This window comes from Solanum lycopersicum, chromosome 9, assembly GCF_036512215.1.
Source record: "Solanum lycopersicum chromosome 9, SLM_r2.1".
NCBI classification, from domain to species: Eukaryota; Viridiplantae; Streptophyta; class Magnoliopsida; order Solanales; family Solanaceae; genus Solanum; species Solanum lycopersicum.
The window spans coordinates 67,885,461-67,907,749 of NC_090808.1; the positions used below are offsets into that span (position 1 = coordinate 67,885,461).

General features: G+C 34.9%; 1 protein-coding gene across 1 annotated transcript; it reads left to right on the forward strand.

Moving 5' to 3' along the window:
* The first annotated feature begins 1,633 nt into the window (after nt 1-1,633).
* LOC101248616 (myosin-6-like) lies at nt 1,634-22,023 on the forward strand. The gene is made up of 41 exons (XM_010328500.4): nt 1,634-2,179; nt 3,440-3,568; nt 4,021-4,164; nt 4,968-5,113; nt 5,192-5,348; nt 5,540-5,598; nt 5,692-5,851; nt 6,394-6,543; nt 6,616-6,752; nt 6,848-6,994; nt 7,085-7,186; nt 7,552-7,609; nt 7,696-7,797; nt 8,298-8,335; nt 8,457-8,583; nt 8,700-8,870; nt 8,954-9,085; nt 9,165-9,274; nt 9,397-9,457; nt 10,026-10,203; nt 10,401-10,606; nt 10,780-10,899; nt 11,356-11,454; nt 12,702-12,998; nt 13,233-13,372; nt 13,880-14,000; nt 14,233-14,372; nt 14,979-15,072; nt 15,178-15,198; nt 15,572-15,694; nt 16,801-16,971; nt 17,144-17,287; nt 19,134-19,316; nt 19,709-19,840; nt 19,917-19,987; nt 20,075-20,174; nt 20,266-20,322; nt 20,542-20,598; nt 20,911-20,991; nt 21,264-21,361; nt 21,537-22,023. The coding sequence occupies exons 1-41, from the start codon at nt 2,177-2,179 to the stop codon at nt 21,649-21,651; spliced, it is 4,881 nt and encodes a 1,626-aa protein (XP_010326802.1). The 5' UTR covers nt 1,634-2,176; the 3' UTR covers nt 21,652-22,023.
* Nucleotides 22,024-22,289: the final 266 nt, after the last annotated feature.

Here is a 22,289-nt window from a genome sequence, read left to right on the forward strand (position 1 = left end):
ATGATACTTGTATTATTTAGGGTAAAGAGGAGGTACTATATTTATATTCTCTTTGTGCGAATTGGATGAGCTAAAGTGTCATAAATTCAAGAAGCAAAAAACTATGCATACAATAAATAATTGAATTAAATATTTTGCAAAAAAACTAAAACATTTTAAGTATAATTTTATATTATTATATATGTTTTGTATTTAACTATTATGTGTGATTATTTATTCCAAAAATCATGTTATTAGTTGTTTATTTCAGATTAGATGGTTATAATATTTTTATACCATTAAAATGTTGTTCACTAATTATATGATCCGTTTCTTAAGTTAAGTTGGTTTGTGTTTTTCAAATAAATATACGTAATAGGTATTAATTATATGATTAAATATTAAAGAAAAATAAAATTAATTATATTATGTATTTCACGGCCTAAACCAATGCAAAACTATACCATAAAAATTCAATATTATTTTCATTTCTAATATTAGAATTGATTCTTTTGTTAATATGAAATCACATTTGTTATTAACACCTTCTTCGGACTTTTATTTATTCTTACTCGTATATTATTGCGTAATATTGTTTAAATTCATCGTTAATTAATAAGAGAAAGTCCTATTTTATATAATAGTTGTTCGTTTGATTATATATTTTTCTTATTTTTTCTTTACTTATTATTTAATAATCATATTTTATCCTTTACTTTACCTTATTATAGTAGCTCTATTTTTATCCAACATTTTCTCTTAGATTTATCATTCAAATTATAAATATTTGACGTTGTTTAACGACTTAGAAAGATACCATCTATTCAAATATTGTACTTACTAAAATACAGTGTATCATACAACACAACATACATTATCAAACATATGTAACAACTATTAAGTATAATAATTTATGAAAAAATTATTTAAATACACAACTTATTTTATCAAATTTTCTAAAATTCTCTTATCATTTGAAAAAAATTGTAAAAAATCATATTCTCGGGTACATCACTTTACAAGATATGTATCGAGACGTTCTGTGATGTATTCAAAATCTAGACGCGATATATCGGGACGTTGAGGAATGTATTCGAAATAATTAAGACGTGATATATTGGGACGCATCCGGATTCCACCAAATTCAAAAGGGAAAAAAAGATAAATATACCTCTGAACTATCATAAATGACATGCAGATACTCTGTCATACTTTTTGGAAATTGATGCTCTTGTCATTCAAAAACTGGAGTACATATACCATTTATACTAACGAACATACACGTTTCATAATCTTATTTATACACCGACCCGACATTTATTAAATATCAGCTTGATAGATAACATTGTGACACATGTCCCTATTTAGTCTTTCGTTAGAGTGAAGGGTATACATGCTCCAATTTTTTGACGACAGAGGCACCAATATTCCAAAAAGTATGACGAAGGATATCTACATATCATTTACATCAGTCCGGAGGTATATTTGTCTTTTTCCCAATTTAAAAATATATTTGTAATTTGAAAAACAATAGAGATAAAGATATAATTAAATCTTAACACTATGAAATTTATGTCAAAAGTTTCCGAATTAATATATATATGGGATTGAACAAAAGGGCATTATGGGAATTTTGAAAAGAAATGATCTCTCTCTCCTTAGACACATTCGTGTTGTGGATTCTCCCTGCATTTTGACGTGAACAGAAGTAACCAACCTTAGAAACCTCAAAACAAAATTCCTGAGCAAAACATTAATAACAATACAATCATTGGCATTGTGAAAAGAGAGAAAAAAAACAACAATTTTTCATAGGAAAAGGAAAAGGAAAAGGAAAAGGAAAAGGGGAGATTTACCAAAGGGGTTGTTTGTTTTCTTTTCCTTTTCATTCATATTTTTTTTTGTGAGAAGAAAAGAAAACAAAAATATTGACTGATTGATTTCATACCCCTTACTCATATTTTTCTTTCCCATTTTTCATTTCTAAACACTTACCTTTTCAATTTCTTCATTTTCTTGGAATTTTGTTGAAGTGAAGGCCAAAGGTCACACCTTTAAAGGCATTTTGGGATATATATTACATAATGAGGTGCATTATGGGTGTTTTAAAGGATAATATATCAATGGTTTTTGTGGGGTTGTGAATTTGAAGGGAAAAGTTGGAGTCTTGATAGGTCTCCATTGTGTTTCTTGAGAAATGGTATGGCATTCTTGAATTTTTTTTGAAGAATTTCTATAGTTTGCATGTTGGGTTTTGCTTAAAGTTTTGAGCTTTCTCTTGAAATAGTTGACAGTTGTGGTTGGATTGTATGAGTATTGTTTTCTCTTGAAGGAGTATAGAAAGGTGGTAAAAGCTAAACTATGTGTTGTTCTTGTGAAGGGTTATTATTGCTTCTTGATAACATAATGGTGAGGTATAATTCAGTGCATATATGTGTTCTAACAACTGGTGGCGAACGTAAGATTCTTTTATTAAGGGGTTCAAACTATGAAGAGTAAACACACGAGGAACCCAAAGAGGTTCAACATCATATACATAAAATATAATTTTGTTTATATATAAACAATGTGATTTTTCACCGAAGGGTTTTTGAAGAACCCCTTGGCTTTACCTAGCTCTGTCTGGGCTAACAACTTAAGCTTTTAGACGAGATGAGTACATAATTCGACATGGTTCAATACTCGTCTCCACCGAGTATCAAGAAGAATTTCCACGTGTTAGGCTCTTGAACAACTTAGGTTTATTCGTTTGGATACAATAGCCATATAGTTTGTAGCTATTATCTAGTTTCATACATTTTCATGAGAGGGAAATATAACATATTTTTCAGCAGGTTAATATTTATTATAAGAGAGTGGTAGTTTTATAGCTGTCCACATGAAGGTGCAAATGTATTTTAACTTGGCCGTGTCCATCTTGTTGATTGACTAATGAGTGCATAAGCAACCAAACTTTCATCACTCAGAGAAGAGTTTTTTCACTTTCTACTGTCGAGTGCTGCGTATGCACCTTCAAGTTGGAGATTTTTGAAAGATTAAAGCAGCTGTCCCTGAAGTTTCTATTTTGAAACAATACGGAAGTACACGTATGTGTTTTGGCTTTACTCACTGCGAAGTATTTTTTTCTCCAGGCCTAATAAATAACTTTGTAAAAAATATTCCGTTAGACCGACCTTAGTAGACGCTTCATCTTTCAGCTTTTAAATCATTATGTTACTGAGAGTCAAATTGGCTTATGCAAGAGTAAAATATGTAGACAAATTCACATTCCATGTGTAGTATACATGATGTCTCTTATCTTCTTTTTTTCCTGATTCTATGTCATGTTCTTTTGTTCTTTTTGCTTATGAAATCTTCTCTCTAGTATATACAGCATACTTTCAACGTGCATCGTTCTTTATAATGCACAAATGATTTTGATGCTCTGACTGAGACTTCCACAATTTTAAATGTTGTACAGAGTGTTTCTGCCAGTGTTGTGGTTGGATCTCATGTATGGGTTGAGGATCCAGAGGTAGCTTGGCTAGATGGGGTCGTTGTTGAAATCAATGGGGAAGAGATCACTGTGGACTGCAACTCAGAGAAGACGGTAAGTTTTACACTAGTATACGCCTTAATTGGCTTACTATTATTTATCATTCAGTGTACCTTTTCATTGGCTTTTAAGCTTTAATATTCTGTTGTATCTGTATTGTATTTAATCAACATGGATGGTGCCCGTGGAGAATAATTAAATGATAATGTGATTCTGTTTATTTGTTTCCCGCTACAAAAACTACTAATGTAGTCAATTTTTTTTATCTCAGAAGAAAAATTCTTGCCACAATAGGCAATATTATTAACAAGATTAGATGTGGTTATACTGAGTGAAGGTCTGTTCACTATGTTGTTTGTATAGAGATTTTTGGGAAAGCCTTTATGAGTTAAAATGGTGTCCATTTTTAGTGTTTGCAGCATGCTTGCTACCAAACTCTGGATTACATCTTTCTTTTTTCTGGTATCTGAATGTGTTTGAAAAATCTCCCTGAATTTCCTTTGTAGGTTACGGCCAATCTATCCAATGTGTACGCAAGAGATACCGACGCGCCTTCTTGTGGCGTGGATGATATGACAAAACTTTCTTATCTGCATGAACCAGGAGTATTGCAGAATTTGCGAAGTCGATATGACATGAATGAAATATATGTAAGAACTTTAAGGACGATTCTTATGCATTTTTCTAATCAACTGTATTTCTTTTTTTATCTTGATAATAATAAAATTCTAGTATTAATGTATTTTGCTTCATGCTAGTTATGCGGGGAACTGTAGAGTAGCGACTGTTTAAGCTGTGAATAATAATGAAAGGGTTGATGCCAGAAAATAATGCAGAGAGTGTTATATAATGACTGTTTACTTAAAGGGAACTTTTGTATTAATATATTTTTTCTCTGTATGTTAATACACATTCTTGTTCTACATTAGAAGGGCTGTTTGGTTCACATGCTAGTTATGTGAGGATTATAACGCAGAGATTGTTTATTCATGGAATAATAATGAAGGAATTTTGTGCGATGAATAATAATGTTGCAGTTGTATGCGGTGAATTATAATACATGACATATTATCTAGGGACTACTTACTTTAAGAATTTTTGTTTCAAGTACTTTTATGGACATGTTGCTATTTACGTGTTCTTATTCCTCTTTCAGTCTAGCATAAAATAATACATAAGTTCCATATAAACTCAGTGCAGATATTTTTTAATACTGTCAAGAAAATGTTATGCTAGTTATGTCAGGGATAATATAACAATCAAATGCTAATTAATTATGCATAGACTATTTTCTAATTCCTCTGGCTTACACTCTATTTATTTTATGCAAGATTTTTTGTTGGGATGATTTTTGCTAATCCTTTCAACCAAACAATTCCTCAAGTTTTTTTTTTTTTTGTAATATTTTGAATAAACTGGTTAAGAAAGCTAAGATATGATTGGATGCGTTCAGACTTACACTGGGAGTATCTTGATTGCCGTGAATCCCTTCAAGCGGTTACCCCATCTATATGCTAAAAGTGTGATGGAACAGTACAAAGGAATTGCACTTGGGGATCTGCCCCCTCATCCTTTTGCTATTGCTGATTCTGCCTACAGGCAAGATTCATGTTTTTCGAGTGGCTTTCAAATATCAAATTACTATATAATCTTTAACATTGTTCTTTTTGAATGCAGGCAGATGATTCATGAGGGGATAAGCCAGTCAATTTTGGTAAGTGGAGAGAGTGGAGCGGGCAAGACAGAAAGCACAAAAATGCTTATGCAATATCTTGCGTATATGGGCGGACGAGCTGCAGCTGAGGGAAGGAGCGTGGAGCAGCAAGTCCTTGAGGTATGGTTAACTTTTGGTAAATTTTCGCTGCTCGATTTTGTTTCAATTAATTTTGCTGTTGGAATTTTGAGATAGCCACTTTCTTGTCAAGACTGGCTTTATAAAATCTGTTCAAAATAAATATGGATCAATCAACAATACCTCAAAACATTTCTGGATATATGTACATTTTTAACTTTTGCTTTCTTCAGTCAAATCCAGTTTTAGAAGCCTTCGGTAATGCTAAGACAGTCAGAAACAACAACTCAAGGTGAGGAGACCAGAAACTTAGATGCTTGTTCCTATTCATATTGCACATTCTGTTTAACTAATACTTTGGCTTCACCAACATGTATTTTGGCAGTCGTTTCGGTAAGTTTGTGGAGCTCCAGTTTGATAAAAGGGGGAGGATATCTGGTGCCGCCATCAAAACATATCTGCTGGAAAGATCCCGCGTTTGTCAAGTTTCTGATCCTGAGAGAAATTATCACTGTTTCTATTTGCTTTGTGCTGCGCCACCTCAGGTAATTTCACTGTGCCTTTATGTTTGCAAATGCCTTCTTCTAGTATTTGGGGTTCACTTTACCTGTATTAGGATTTACATCATTCTTATTGCTTGCTCCTCTGGATACAATTTGTCTATTTTCTAATTAAGCACCATTAATATGTTAACAAAGAGAAAGAAGTTTTTTGTTTTTTTCATTTATTTATTTACTTGTTATTTTCGTTATTTTTGAAGAATTACAAAGTAAGCAACATGGATGCATCCTCTTGCAATAATAAAAAGTAAAGTTGTGTACAATAGACCTAGTGTGGTATGACCGCAGAAGCCGTAGCATTAGGTGCTATGTTCTATTTTTCATTTTAAGGACTATTAAGACCAGAAAATATTCTCGTCTGAACATGTTCCGTAGCAATATGTCAGATCTTATTAAATAAATAGATGTGACTCCTCTTAAACCATATAAGCATCAAGATGAGCTATCACATAGTTCAACAGGTTAGGATCATACAATGTTGTTCTAAGTTGGAGCTACTTGGTTTCTTTCCTTCTCTTTTCTTGCAGGATGTTGAAAAATATAAAGTAGGGAACCCAAGGACATTTCATTATCTGAACCAATCAAATTTTTTTGAACTAGCTGGAGTGGATGAGTCGGAGGAATACCTGGCAACGAGGAAAGCCATGGATGTTGTAGGGATAAGTCACGACGAGCAGGTATTAGCATCACTGCATCTTCGATACATGGGTTACTTCATGAAAGTCTCTAGTTTTAATATTCAACTGCAGGATGCTATTTTTAGAGTAGTGGCTGCAATTCTTCACTTGGGAAACATTGAATTTGCAAAGGGAACAGAAACTGATGCTTCGGAACCTAAGGATGATAAGTCTCGGTTCCATCTAAAGATTGCAGCTGAACTATTCATGTAAGTGGTTTCTTCTATTTATAGTCTCCAGATACCATCGCGTTCCTTTTTTTTTTTTTCCGAAGGAAATTTCATTTTGGTGAAATTTTGTTTAGGTGTGATGAGAAGTCCCTTGAGGACTCCATGTGCAAACGTGTCATGGTCACTCGTGATGAGACCATTACAAAGTCCCTTGATCCAGAAGCTGCAGCTCTCAGTAGAGATGCTCTAGCCAAGATAGTTTACTCAAGACTGTTTGATTGGTTAGTTGAGTTCAGGGTGATTAAGTTGTATTGCTTGTTTAGTTGTACCAAAGATATTTGACCCAAGATAAATATTGTATTATTGTTCAGGATAGTGAACAAGATCAATAACTCTATTGGCCAAGATCCCGAATCAACTCTCTCAATTGGTGTTCTAGATATCTATGGATTTGAGAGTTTCAAGACAAACAGGTGCTTAACCGGTATGCTTTTGTTTTCATCATTCACAGAGGTTAAGTTCTTGCAGAGTGCTGGATGAAAGTTCTGTTCTTCCATTTTGGATTTTTGGAATTGAATGTTCATTTTCCTCTCTGATCCAACTTAACCATAATTTTTTTCTCTATCAACATCTTCCTCTTTTACCAGATTTATCTTGGATACGATTTATTGTGCCTGCTATATTTATTGCTGCCTATACACACATTCTGATTCTTAAAGCACTTTAGGTGTTGAGTTCACATTTAGATGAATAGCCTTAATAACTACTCGTGCTAGTTTATTCAATTTGCTTTTTGGTGCTCTTTCTTTGGTTATGATTATTGATTTCTTCTATGCAGTTTTGAGCAATTTTGCATTAATTTGACCAACGAAAAACTGCAGCAACATTTCAACCAGGTTTGTGTAGTCATTAATTTGATAGTCTCTCATAGCTGAGAAATGTTAATATAAATACTAAAACCTTTTATTGTTCCCTTTGCCAGCATGTTTTCAAGATGGAGCAAGAAGAGTATACCAAGGAGGAAATTGACTGGAGTTACATAGAGTTCATTGATAACCAAGATATTCTTGATCTTATAGAAAAGGTGATGTAGAACATGAATATAATTTATCACCATCTTTGACTTTTCTCGGAAAATGTACAGAGTAAGATTTATTGGCAGAAAATGGGATAAGAGCATATACAAGTGTATACACATAAAGAGTTCTATACAAAGTAGATCTGTCTACCAATTATATTTAATCATCAATGCATGTCAAATTGTCTTATGCTGGTTACATTACTATTTGATTCACTTCTTTCCTCCACAGTTATTCTGGTAAAAAAGGAAAACAGTATATGTGCTTTTATCATCATTTTTCTGTGATGTCATAGATTTTAAATTTTATTGATATGTTTTGGTTGCACTTGAGCCAAGGGTCTTTTGGAAACAGCCTCTCTACCTCCACGAGGTAGAGGTAAGGTCTGTGTACCCTCCCCAGACCCCACATAGTGGGATTTCACTGGATATGTTGTTGTTGATGTATTGATATGTTTTGGTTCCATTTTGCCATGCTTATGTTCTGAATACTTTGGTTCTTTCAGAAACCTGGGGGGATAATTGCTCTTCTTGATGAGGCTTGGTATGCAGGCACTTCAATTCTTTAATTTACTCTAATTTTTCTTTCTCTTGGTATAATTGTCAAAATTAATCACAAAACTCATTGGCTGTGGTGTTTACTACTTATGTGGCTCTTCTGCCAGTATGTTCCCAAGATCAACACATGAGACCTTCGCTGAAAAGCTATATCAGACATTTAAAGATCATAAGCGGTTCAGCAAGCCAAAGTTGTCTCGGACGGATTTTACTGTTTGCCACTACGCTGGTGATGTAAGTATAAAAACTAGTTCATCAAGATATATTTAACATCACAGAATGAGGGTTATGCAATTATTGCCTAGAATAGCAAGTGTCGCTCAAAGCTGTTTTGACTTCTTTCATGTCAGGTCAAGTACCAAACTGAGTTCTTTTTGGATAAGAACAAGGATTATGTAGTTCCAGAGCACCAAGCAACACTTATTGCTTCAAAGTGCCCCTTTGTTTCTGGCTTGTTTCCACCTTTACCTGAAGATTCTTCTAAACAAACCAAGTTTTCCTCTATTGGTGCTCGATTTAAAGTATGTTTTCCTCTAGCCTTTGATCAACCTTTTTACATTATTGCTTCATGCCTCTGAAATATCTTACCCTGTACCTGATGTAGCAACAATTGCAATCATTGCTTGAGACTCTTAATGCCACAGAGCCTCATTATGTTCGTTGCGTGAAGCCAAATAATCTTTTGAAGCCAGAAATTTTTGAGAATCAAAATGTACTCCAGCAGCTTCGTTGTGGGGTACTCTTGAACAACTCTGTCTATTACAAATTATACTGTCTCTGCAAAACTGGGTGCTTCACAATTAAATCTTTTCTAGGGAGTTCTGGAGGCTATTCGTATCAGTTGTGCTGGATTTCCTACTCGAAAACCATTTGATGAATTCTTAAGTCGGTTTAAGGTCCTTGCTCCTGAAGTTTTAAATGGAAGGTATTATTTGCATTAGAATTTAGCACAATTCAAAGAGTTCTCAAGGTTTCTATCCATTTCTTTCTTTGGTCTGTTAACATTTAGAAATTTTCTGCTCTCATGTTAAGTCTTCTCCTTGATAGAATTGACGAGGTTGCTGCTTGCGAAAGACTTTTAGAGAAATCTGGCCTCAAAGGTTATCAGGTACTGATTGTCATTCTTCTGGTAATGGTTAATCATAAGTAGAAAAATCATTAAGAATTATCTATTAAAGAGAGATTATGTTTATGTGCTGAATACTTCAGCCAGAAATCAAGAAACAATCAGTAAAATATCTCCCTATTCTTCTTTCCTTTAGGCAAGAAATTACAAATAAATTACCTACCTAAACTAATATAGAATCTCTCTAATGTAGAAACAAAATAAAATCCGGCTTCCTAGTCTAAGAACAGTTTCTTAGCCCATTCAGGATCTTTGAGATCCATCCCCAGAATTAGGACAACTCGAAATCGTGCTTATTCCTTCTGCTCTGAAAGTTCAGTGCCTTTTTTCTTTTTAATTGGAGTATTTGGTCATTTAGTTGCTGCGATTTAGTTGAGAATCTTGTGGGAAACCTGTAATCAAGGTTTCCTACTCTCTTGTTACATCAGATTTTTGTTTGTATTACATAACTCAATTTTGGTATCATCTGTTGGTATGATTCTGACTTCTGTTTAAGTTTATAAAAATTTTACTTGTGACGATCATTCTATCTATTATTACGTAATTGTAGGTTGGAAAAACAAAAGTGTTTCTTAGAGCTGGTCAAATGCCAGAATTAGACACTCGCCGAAATGAGGTCCTTGGCAAGTCAGCTATCATAATCCAGGGAAAAGTTCGCTCATACTACGCTCGAAAAAAGTTTTTGTTGTTACGAGCTTCAGCAATCCAAGTCCAAGCTGTTTGTAGGGGTATGAACCTGCTTGATTTCTATATTAGTTATACGACCACATGCCAACAAAAAGCTAGATTGGCAGTGAGTACATCCTGGGTCCTGCGCACACCGTCTGTGACACTGGGATTTGTTTTCCTTTAAATTCAATAATGCCTCTAATGGTTCGCTTATGCAATAAAAAAATGTAATAACTGTTTCATGATGCCTATGCAGGCCAGACCGAACGGGCTCTCTATGAGTGCATGAGGAGGGAAGCTGCCTGTCTGAGGATCCAAAAAGATGCACGCAAGTACATTGCAAGGAGATCTTATGGATTTCTGTGTGTTTCAGCTGTTTCCATTCAAGCAGGACTGCGGGGCATGGCTTCTCGAAATGAGCTTCAATTCAGAAAGCGAAAAAAAGCAGCTGTCTTTATCCAGGTAATAGAGGGACTTTGTACTGTCTTTTCTGAATTTTTACATACCATTTCAGAGCCAGATTTTTATCCTGATCTGGTTCAGCATTATGATAATTAGAATTCAAGTAACGAATCCATTTTACATGTTTTGACTGACACTTAGCTTTGCTGTAATTTTTCTTACCTTGATTATAGAGTGATTGGCGGAGATGTGTGAAACGTCGGCATTATAGGAGGATGAAGAAAGCAGCAGTTGTGTTACAATGTTCCTGGAGAGCTAAATTGGCCCGTAAAGAACTGCGGAAGCTAAGGATGGTGAGAACTTCTCTTTCTGTTGGCCTTTATTGTTCACAATTTTTTTTGTATGACATGCTAGTTTGTTATGCCCCTTGATCTGTGTAACTTGTATTTATCATTCATTCTCCAAGTATGAAGTTATGACAGAATAACAACTAGTTCTGAATCATTCAACGCGAAGCATGAATATGTCAAAGTTAAATAATTGAATATCCATGTCTTGTACTTGAATTGCTGAATGCAGGTCGCCAATTTATATATTCAACTGTTATCTTGCAAGAAAACTCTCTTCAGTCATTTTCCTCCTTTAAATTGATTTAAGATTCTTTGATGAAATTCACAGGATAGTACATGAGATTTCCCCATGTTGAACTTGCAAATCTATATCTGCCATTGTTGGATTCGTGTTTCACGGGGTGGAGTTCAAAACCTTGATAAGTGCATTAAATGTCTTGATTTTCTTTTCTGATTCAGGCAGCTAAAGAAACTGGAGCTCTCCAAGATGCCAAAAGCAAGCTGGAAAAGGAAGTTGAAGAGCTGACACAGAGACTACAGGTGGAGAAGCGCATGAGGGTAAATAAATTTCTTTTAATTTTCAAGATAACTACCAGTATTATAATTGATAATTAGGTTCTAAAAGTTTCATTATCTATAATGTCGTCCCTTCCACTCAGTTTGACGAAAATGAGTTCATCTTATATTTGTTCAGGCCCGTCTTTTCTGCACATCACCGTGAGTTACAGGTCCTACACTTGATAATTGAGACATATATCCAATAGTATTCCTAAACTTAAGGAATTGAAAATAGATTCGATTTACTGCAGCTTTAATCACTTAGGCCTATCAAAGGCAAAAACACTCCAGAAACTACTGAGGAACTAATGGTTCACTCCCAGATTCTCACTCAGAAATCAATACTCCTTGAAATGATGTACCTGAAGGATCACTTTTTTGAAAAGAAGAAAGCTCGTAGCATTTAAGAATGTACAGAATATCTAATGCAAGTTAAGAACCTGGATGGGATATGCATTTCTACATGTATATATCAATTAACTTTGTTGAATGATTCTCATGCAAACCATTTTTTGAAGAGAATGTCCAATTTAGAAATGCCTAGACAATGGTGAAGTACTTTTATTCTTTGAATGAATTAATTTCACAATGCAATAAAGAAACATGGAAATGATAAAGAGATGCTAGTTTATTATGAGGAGAACTTGTTGACAGTTAGCGGAAAACTAGTATTATCCTATAGTAGGCGTTGCTAGTTGAAATGGTGTAAGTTGCTTAGTGTTTAATCATGATATGCAGGCTTCTGTTTGCGACCTAATGTTGAACTATGATGCATGATATTTCCAACATGATGAGCTACAATGTTTAAGCACAATGCTAGACTTTTCATTGTGCATCTTTTCCAGTACCCCATTATATATATGGCATAATTCTGTTCTCCTCTATAGCTAACAATGATCTATAAACTTTTTCCGAAAATGCTTCGGTTATTATTTTTTATATGTTTAGGACTCTGAAATTCTGCAAACATTTGTTTGTTGAAACAAAAAAAGTGAACTGGTGATCGCCTATCTTAGTGCTCAACTTCTGAATCAAAAGAAAGCATATACTTGTTTCTGCTTATGATGCATACATGATTGAATTGTTGATGAAAATTAATTTCACTATGAAGTTGTTATTGTTGGACTTTGGAGTTGGACCAAGGTAAAACAAGATTTGGAAAAATTAACAGAAAATGTAATGTGATTCTATTTCATAGTAGCAACTTCTTTCTGTACCACTAACTGACAAAAAACTATATTATATAGGACAAACTTGAGGAAGCTAAAATCCAGGAAACAATGAAATTACAGTCTGCATTGGAAGAGATGAGGCTTCAGCTTCAAGAAACTAAAGAGCTGCTCAAGAAGGAACGTGAAGCTGGCACAAAGGTCGTGGATCAAGGGTCCGTTATACAAGAGGCCAAGGTTATAGATCAGGGGGTGGTCACAGAGGAACGTGCGGCTTCCACAAAGATCGTGGAACAGGGATCAGTTGTAAAAGAGGTCCAGGTTATAGATCAGGTGCAGGTCAACAAGCTTACAGCTGAAACTGAGAAGCTTAAGGTTAGAATGTGAGGTTTAACTTTGTTGTATTACTTAATGGATATTGGATACTTTATTTGAAGTTCAAAAAGTATATGAAGTAATCCTGACAGGGAAAGTTTTTCTATTGTTTCAAATTTGTTCTTTTATCCTCTGTTTTCTCACTCAAGATTATATCCATTACAGCTTCTGATGCATAATTTTCATAGTTCAGTTGTCGAACTGGCTTTTAATATCTTGTCAAATTCGTCGCAGGTTCTTGTTAACTCATTGGAAAAGGAAATTGACGAAAAAGAGAAAAAATATGAGGAGACAGTCAGAGTAAGTAGTGAGCGACTGAAGCAAGTTCTGGAGGCCGAGTCTAAGATAAATCAGTTGAAGGATGCCATGCAAAGGTAATGAAATTTTACTTATGTCAGTTTCTTTGTTTGAAACAGTCTTCCCTTACTTGTTCTACCTTTATATGGTTTAGTATTAATCTGGGATTATCAATCATAGTTTCTCTAAAGCAGAATGTCAATTATGACATCGTCCTTCGTTCCGCATAGTTGAATGGTCCAACAATAACAACTACGCCTCAGTGCCAAATAAGTTGGGGAGTTGAATGGTCTAAGTTTAATATTTTTAATTCATGATATACCTACTAAAAATTAACTGCATAAACCTCCTAGCAGATTCATGGTTCAATTGTTTCAATCCACCTTAGCTTCCTCCAAATTGAATCTAATATGTAGTTGACCCAAAATTGCATTTTGATCTCCGCTGAATCCAGATCCTCTCATAACTTTTGCAATTGTTGGTATTTTGTTGTCAATACAGTTCTAAGTTAGTTTGAATTTCGCACCAATTTAGATCCTTATTTTCCCATCTTTTTCATTTGATACTGATTGAGAGAACCACAGTTCGAAAGAGCTGCTAATGAAGGATCCTGAGGCTGCCACAAAGTTGTTGGAAGAAGTAGAGTTCCAGGTTGCAGATCAGGACGTATCGGGCAAGATTAGCGCTGAAAATGAGCAGCTCAAGGTGAAGATGTTAGATTTACATTGTGATGTACTACTTAATAGATGCTCTTCTTGAATTTCAATAATTACCAGAAATTGTGGTCGGGACCAGTTTTCTTGCTGCTTCTAATTTTCTTATCTTGTTTACTTTTTTCTTTCATAGGATTATAAATCCAGGATTGCAGTCTCGATGTGTGATTATCATAATTCAGTAATTGAACTAGCTTTTAACATGCTTATTATATATGTTGCAGGTTCTTGTTAGTTCATTGGAAAAGAAAATTGATGAAACAGAGAAAAAATATGAGGAAACAAGCAAAATAAGTGAGGAGCGATTGAAGCAAGCTCTGGATGCAGAGGCTAAGATAATTGAGTTGAAGCTTAATATGCAAAGGTTGAAAAGTTTTTCATATATGGCTTGGTTTCTTCAACAGCTCTGGCCTCTTATCTTATTTGTTCTTTTCAAAATATGGTTTTGTATGTCATTTAAATATGGTAGCTGTTAGTCTTAAGCTGGAACTGAATCAGTATTTTATCGTCGTACCCATACCTATGTCACAACATGTGGATCAAGCTTGAAAAATGCTTGTTATATCAATCAGCTGTTAAGTTCAAATTGGTAACTACAGACATTAACGAAGAACCAAATCATAGATTGCCTATGATTTGCATTGAATATGACAGCTGGTTTACTTGGGGTTCATGAATATCAATAGCCAGTGTTCTTGAGAGGTTTTTTAGCTTTTGTAAAGATTTGAACTTTTTGGGTAAAAATTCAAATTGTAGTTTAACCTAGTCAAATCTGTTCGACTAAAGCAGATGACGGATCCATGTATATTGCTTCTGTGTGTTCTCCAATATTTCTTTTATAGCTTCTCTTCTTCTTAGAGCAAAATTTCAACATAATCCATCATATTTGTACAAGTTAAATTACAGGATTCTTTATCATGTGAAATAAGTTAGTTTGAATATCTTTTTTAACTTAACATTTGTATCTCAGGCTTGAAGAGAAACTTTCGGATATAGAAGACCAGCAGATTCTTCGACAGCAAGCGTTAAATTTACCAACTGGAAGAACTTCAAGTCGTTTTGCAGTAAAAACTCTGCCTCTGATGCCATAGAAATGCCAATCTTTTTTTCATAGCTTTCTTGTGCGTTTCCTCACTTTTTTAAAACTTTTTTCTGTTTTCCTCCTGCAGACTTCTGAAAACGGTCATCATGTAAGTGAAGGATTCACCTATTTAGTGCTTTGTTATATACTTCCTCTTTCCCAATGTATGATACTCTTGTCATTTTAGTACATCCCAAAACGTTCGACACCATTCCATTTCTGAACAACTTTCACTACTTTTAAGAATTCAAATTCATTTAAGTGTTCAAGTTTTAAATATTGAGATGATGTTTTCTCTATCAAACTAACATTTTAAATAATACTCTAATGTTTTCTTACACTATCACTAGTATAACATATAAGTTAAATTAACATCTTAAATACTGTGTGCACTCGAATAGTCATATAAACTGGGATGAAGGGAGTAACAGTCATGTTGGTGCTTTGCATAATGTCTGTTCTGACATGATGACCGTTTTCAGGAACCACTGGCTGCAGTACCATCAAGAAGGTTTGGTACAGATTCAATGAGGAGATCCAATGCGGGAGCAACAAAATGGTTTGGTACAGAGTCTATGAGGAGATCCATGGCTGATAGGCAGCGGGTATGTACCCAGGAAGTGATTAAATATTTTTCAATCAGATTTCTTTTTCTGTTTGCCATCTTTCTCCGATTTCGCACTTTTTGGGAATATATGGAACAAGATATCTTAAAATTGGAGTTCCTAAAACATGCTATACAAACATTTATTTTAAAAGGCTTGTGGTTTGAACTCTATTGTATGAGTGAGATTCACAGATACCGAGTTGATGGCTTAGTCAAAATCTTTCCCGAAAGAAAACCAGGATTAAACATTATCTTTGATTTAATGAGAAGTGGGGAAAAGATAAGGCTGATTGAATTTCTTTTCTCTGATGTCGCTAAGAGGTTGATACAGCTGAACTTTTTCCTTTTCTGGTGGGGGATGGGCGTTCAAACCCTTCCAATTTTATATTTCTTCTTCCTTATCTTCACCCTCATTCCTGTATTATACCTTGTACTTCCTTGTTCACTGTCTATAATGAACAAATAAAGAGTGCTGATACACTCCAAACTTCTCTTGATGCATCTTGAAAACTACCTTCCTTAGCTTTTTCTTTCTCAGAAGTTATGTTATACCTATAAAAAAGAGAAAATCTACTGCAGAAGATAGTATCGGAAGGACATAGCTGCATATGTTTATCGATGGAGTTCCCTTTTAATCCTAAACCCTGGGCAGAATGCTTTTTAATTTTTTTTTTGATACCGAGAAATCCAACTGTAGCCAACCTTTAGGACTAGCCGCTACCTTGGAAACTCAGGGATAATAGGACTTCCCCTCTACCCTTATCAACTTGAGTATTAGGCTTAGTTATCTTGGCGTCAGGCTTGAACTTGTGACCCATGCCTCAAATTGCTGTACCTTTTCCAAGTGAGCTAATCCTTGGGGACTGAATCAAATGATTTTATGTGTGTATGCAATGCTTAAAGATGTAGACATGCATATACTGTTCTGCATGAGTACAAAAACATTGAGTTGTTTTTCTAATTTCGTGTTACTAGTTTTTGAGAAGTTTTATTCACAGCGGCATAATACATCAGCACAGTAAATATTCCTCCACTTTATTGTTGTATGAATGTGGTGATCCCGTGGCTACTAATTCTAATATCTTCTTTAACATTATGTTGCAGGAGAGTGTGGATATTCTTATCAAATGTGTCAGTCAAGATCTAGGGTTCAGTGAAGGGAAACCAGTGGCAGCATTTACCATATACAAATGCCTACTTAATTGGAATTCCTTTGAAGCAGAAAAAACTAACGTGTTCGATCGTCTTATTCAGATGATTGGTTCTGCGATAGAGGTAACTTTCAATATCATGTCGAAATCAGCGATCATGTTGTATTGTTCGTAGGAGTTCATGAGTCATAACATAAGTGTAATACACATACTAGCCTGTATTATACTGCTATGTCAAAAATGCTGTCTCTCTAACTCAATGACAAACATATATACTCATTTTATATCAATTTCAGGATGAGACAAACAATAATCACATGGCGTATTGGCTGTCCAACAGTGCAACTTTGTTGTTTTTACTTCAGCATACACTGAAAACTACTGATTCAGCTCCAAGTAGACCGCCCCAACCAACATCATTTTTTGGTAGAATGGCACAGGTACTTGATTCTTTCTTTCATCTCTATTATTAAATGTGCTCCTAAAGCTATTGAATTGAAGTTTCTGTTGGCTATACATTTTGCAGTATTACTTTGTGTATTTGAAAGCACTTCTATAGAAAGTTTCTGCAGCTATTATTTGAGTTCCCTGTTACTTAACAAAATTGAACATGTCTCTGATGCTACTATTGATGTTGAAGATCTGAGGTGGAAAATAGAAAACAGAGAGAAATAACTGTATTGATATGTGTCATAAACTGTTTCATAAGTAGAAGAAAACTAGGAACACAATATACAAAATACGGTGGTGCATTTATTGGACTGCTATGTATTAAGTTGGAACCAGTCCTTGACGACCGAACACGTCCATCAAACTCATAATGGTGAACTCACTTGAGGTTGAAAAGTAATAGTGTAAGATCCTTGTCTGTCTAGTGTGTGATGGAAGGCTGAAGCATGCTCTTAGTAGTTGTTAAAGATAGATTGCGGAACAAGCAGAGATTGGAACATAGTTCCTTTATGTATATTTTGGATGATTCGAATTGAAATCAAATATCAATGTTTTGTGGGAACAAAGCATACTTCATAATTGAAGTTTAGATATCTTCAAAATAAAAAAGAAACTGATGGAAAGGAAGAGGAGGAAGTGAAGCTGGAGCAGATGGAAACTACAATAACAACATACCCAGTGTAATCCCACAAGTGGGGTCTGGGGAGAGTAGGATGTACTCGGACCTTACCCCTACCTTTTTGAGGTAGAGAGGTTGTTTCCGATTGACCCTCGGCGTAGAAGAATTGCAAGAATAATATAACAACAAAATAGCAACACCAAAGCAAAAAGAGATTCACATAATATTAAAGAAGCATATAAATCAAATAAGATGACAGACTGAACATATGGCTAACAGATCGAGATACAAATCAGTCGAAATCATTCACCATACAAGAAAGATAAACGATGGAGTAGTGTCCCAAGACCTTTATATAAATCCCCTTGGAAGTCCTTACATAACCTATGCGAGACAACAAACAAATCAACATCCTTTTGCACATTTAACCCAATACTTGGAGTTCAGTGATCTGTATTACTGACTTACCAATGGCAAATAGGTTTGTCAAAGGTTGACTCTGATAGCATGTCAAAGAAGATGAGCTTCCAACCTAATACATCAAGGCCATGAGTGGAGTAGTCCAAGACCCTTATAAACCTTTGAGAGCCCTTACAGAACCGATGTCAGACAATCAGAAGATTTCAGAAGGCAGAGTCGGTAGAAGTTAGGAGGGATAATTTTCTATAGTTCATGAACTAATTGTATATATATTCTGTGCGCTGATCTGAAAATGGTACCATGCTTAATATCTGTGATGAAGAGGAAGTGAATTAGATGTAACACCGCACCAGTAGGCGGAAATAATTTTCAAATTCTCATACAGATTGAATTGGATCATATAGAGTGATGAAGATCTGAATGACGGGGAAGGAATAAGGAGAACTAGCCATATTGATTCTAACTTTATTAATATGATATACAATATTCACTTATATATAGGTGTGATGCACTATGTAAGATACAATCCTGCATTTATTTCACCATTGATTTACTTTTTAGGTGACCTCCTGTGTCCTAACTTTCTAGTAGTTTTTCTACTCTTATCCTGCGAATTTCCAAGATAGACCATGTAACTGTTACTTGTTTACAGCTGCATTGGTTGGACATTAGTAAATCTCTCTCTGTATAAAACATACTAGTAGCCTAGAATGAGGTATATGCAGGTTATTTAAAACAGAATTCCAACACATTTCTTCAGAAAATTTATTGATTAAATGATTGTACTTCTTTTCTAGAGTTTCCGGTCTTCATCTGTCAACCTTGCAATTGGTGGTCTCGACACTGTACGTCAGGTTGAGGCAAAGCAGCCAGCTTTACTTTTTAAGCTACAGCTCAGTGCTTATGTCGAAAAGATTTATGGAATTGTTCGAGATAACTGGAAAAGAGACCTGTCTTCACTGCTGACTTCATGTATCCAGGTAAATCACCATGTTTTCTAGAAGTTCTATGAGGATGTTTTATATATATGTGTATGTTCTGTACATATATGTATGTATTCTGAACAATATGAATAATATCATTTGATGCTTGTTAATAAAAGAATATCTCTCAAGTAAGTCCTCTTCTCAAATGGCACTTCTCCCTAGCTCACAAGGACTAACTGCACCATATTCACTGTTGCTTTCATTAGGATTCTGGTTTATCTTGATTTCATGGCCCTTTCAAAAAAATTCTGTTGGATCTCAAAATTGTGATAAGCCGTTGTGCTTGTAACTTAATTGTATTTTGACTCAAAACTTCTTCGGGTTATGGTCTTTGTACTTCATATATTCAAACTTCTAATTATACTTGCACTTCCCATCTTAATTAGGCATCTCAAGCATCAAAAGGTGGATCCTTGCAATCACCACGGAAGTCCGTTGATGGTTCTTCTCCACCCACTCCCTGGGATGGAGTAATTGAGAGCCTAAATGGGCTTCTCAGTACACTGAAAGAAAACTGTGTAAGTTTCATTGTAGGAAACAGTGTGATGTGCTAATATTACTAAAACTGATGAGTGGACTTGTGAAATTTTTCAGGTTCATCCAGTTTTCGTCCAGAGAATTCTAAACCAGATATTCTCTTACATAAATGTTCAGCTGTTCAATAGGTACATTCTTTTCGTATCTCATAGCAGGAAGATTAGAAAGAAACTCATAGATACTCCACTTACCATTCTATTTAATCATCATTGCAGCCTTCTCCTTCAAAGAGAGTGTTGTACATTCAGCAGCGGGGAGTATGTGAAAGCTGGATTGCAAGAAATAGAACTTTGGTGCGGCAATATGAAAGAAGAGGTACTGTATCATTAGTACTGTAAGGGTACATTGTTCGTAGATTAATATATATGAACTGTATTTACATATAATTTATCTTTTCCTTTCGCAGTACGTTGGTTCTTCTTTGGATGAATTAAAGCATGCAAGGCAGGCAGTAGGATTTTTGGTATGTTTCTCCAATGAACCTTTTTTTTTTTTTGGAAAAATGTCGCTCTGCTTCATAGCCTAATAATGCTCGTCTTACATTTAAGTATGATTTTACGGGAACTCTTTTCTGTTACTTGCAAGTGACACCACATATATGGATATTTAACTCCCATTTTGAGATTATCTATCACCGAACCCCTTCCATATATTTTTCCCTATCTAAATAGCTCCTTTACAGGTTATTAATCAGAAGTCAAGACTTACATCTGAAGATCTAACAACTGATCTCTGTCCCGTAAGTTCATCTTCGTAGTCTTCTTAGTTGTACTTAATTTAGAGATTCCAAATATTGATAATACATGGCGGTTCCAGGCTGCCACTTCTGGAAGTCGTGTTCCTTTGTTAGTTATTTGAGTGCTAAAACAAAGAATCCTATTGGAGAATTTTATGAAGTGTATATAGATCGACAGGGACTTAACCGAATTATTTATGGTGTTAAAATATTGAAGTTAATTTTCATGCTACGATACGAGTCCTTGACATTTATCTTGTCACATTTGTGCATCTGTCACTGAATGTCTTTTTTCTGTTGGGATCATCTTTTCAGATTCTGAGTAGTCAACAGTTGTATCGGATATGTACACTTTACTGGGACGAAGATTTTAATACTCAAGGTGTATCCCCAGAGGTAAGTCCTCCTTTCTTCATTTATTTTATTTCACTCAATGTCTTCTATTGATTATGTGTATAAGGAATGCTCCTTCGAGACGATCTGTTAGTCGACTAATGTATATCAATATAAGATATTGGTTTGCATCCTCCAACTGTTTGTCTTTCTGATTATTTTCTTCTTTCGGGGACGCTAAACCTTAGCTTTAACGTTTCCCCCTCTCTCTCTCAATGGCAAATTTTAACTGAACTTTTCTGCATTTGGATCCTAAACCATACTGCTCGGAACAGGTCATTTCCAGTTTTAAGGATCAAGAAAAAGAAGACGCAAAGAATGCAGATAATGCAAATGATGCAGATAACAACTTTATATTGGATGATAATTCCAGGTACTTCATTAATCTCATTTGCTATCAAAATCTATGTTGCTCGGACTCTTCAAAAATACTGACAGGTGCATGTTGTATCCTCCAAAAGTAGTGCATTTTTTGAGAGTCCGAGCAACATAAGGTCAAAATGACAATAGATCCTATTCTATCATTCATCTATTTGCTACCAATGCAGCATTCCAATCTCTGTTGAGGAGATTAACAGTTCCCTCAAGGACGTTGATTTCACCGGTGTAAAACCTGCAAATGAACTGCTTGAAAATGCAGCCTTCCAATTTTTACGCGAATAAGGCTGAGTTTTCTCCAGCATGAAATGCATGTTTTGTTGGAACGACGTTGTCCAAGTCTCCACGCCATGAATACCAACTATTGTACATCCATCAACCTATTCATTTTCCTTCCAGACGCGTCTGTTCGTTATACTGTAACATCCAATGCCCCTTGTAAAGTTGCTCAAAATGTAGTCTTCTTGTAAAATTGTAGGTCTAGTTTTAGATAGGAGAAAAGGGGGGATAAAAGTGAGGAAATTTTCCAACTTAGAGCTTGTTCCATTTAGTCTTTTTGTCATTCATTTTAGAGTTGTCATTAGCTAGATTTTTTGTAACAAGGACTAATTGGAGTACAATATTATTGTAAAGAGCAAAAATGGCCAATTCAGTGTCTCTTTTTTCCCTCTCTTTTCATTCAAAATTATCATTTCATACACGAGTCCCAGACTCAACTTGTGAAATTACACTGAGTATATTGTTATTTTTACACGAGTACGCGATTTAAGTGGCAAATTACTATTACCTCCTTTCCATTATATTAGTTGCAACATTAGCCAGTGTTGAGAGATCTCTTGAAAGTCATCTTTTTTTTGCATATGGACACCTAGTAGAGGCTATATAGTAAAGATTCCTATATGAAATTCTTTTTACTCCCCAAA

Bases quoted from the DNA above. Each gene is read 5' to 3' on its own strand.
- LOC101248616 (XM_010328500.4), top strand. The intron at 5,349-5,539 runs GTATGGTTAACT...TGCTTTCTTCAG, and splicing joins TGGAGCAGCAAGTCCTTGAG to TCAAATCCAGTTTTAGAAGC. The intron at 8,336-8,456 runs GTATGCAGGCAC...CTCTTCTGCCAG, and splicing joins GCTCTTCTTGATGAGGCTTG to TATGTTCCCAAGATCAACAC.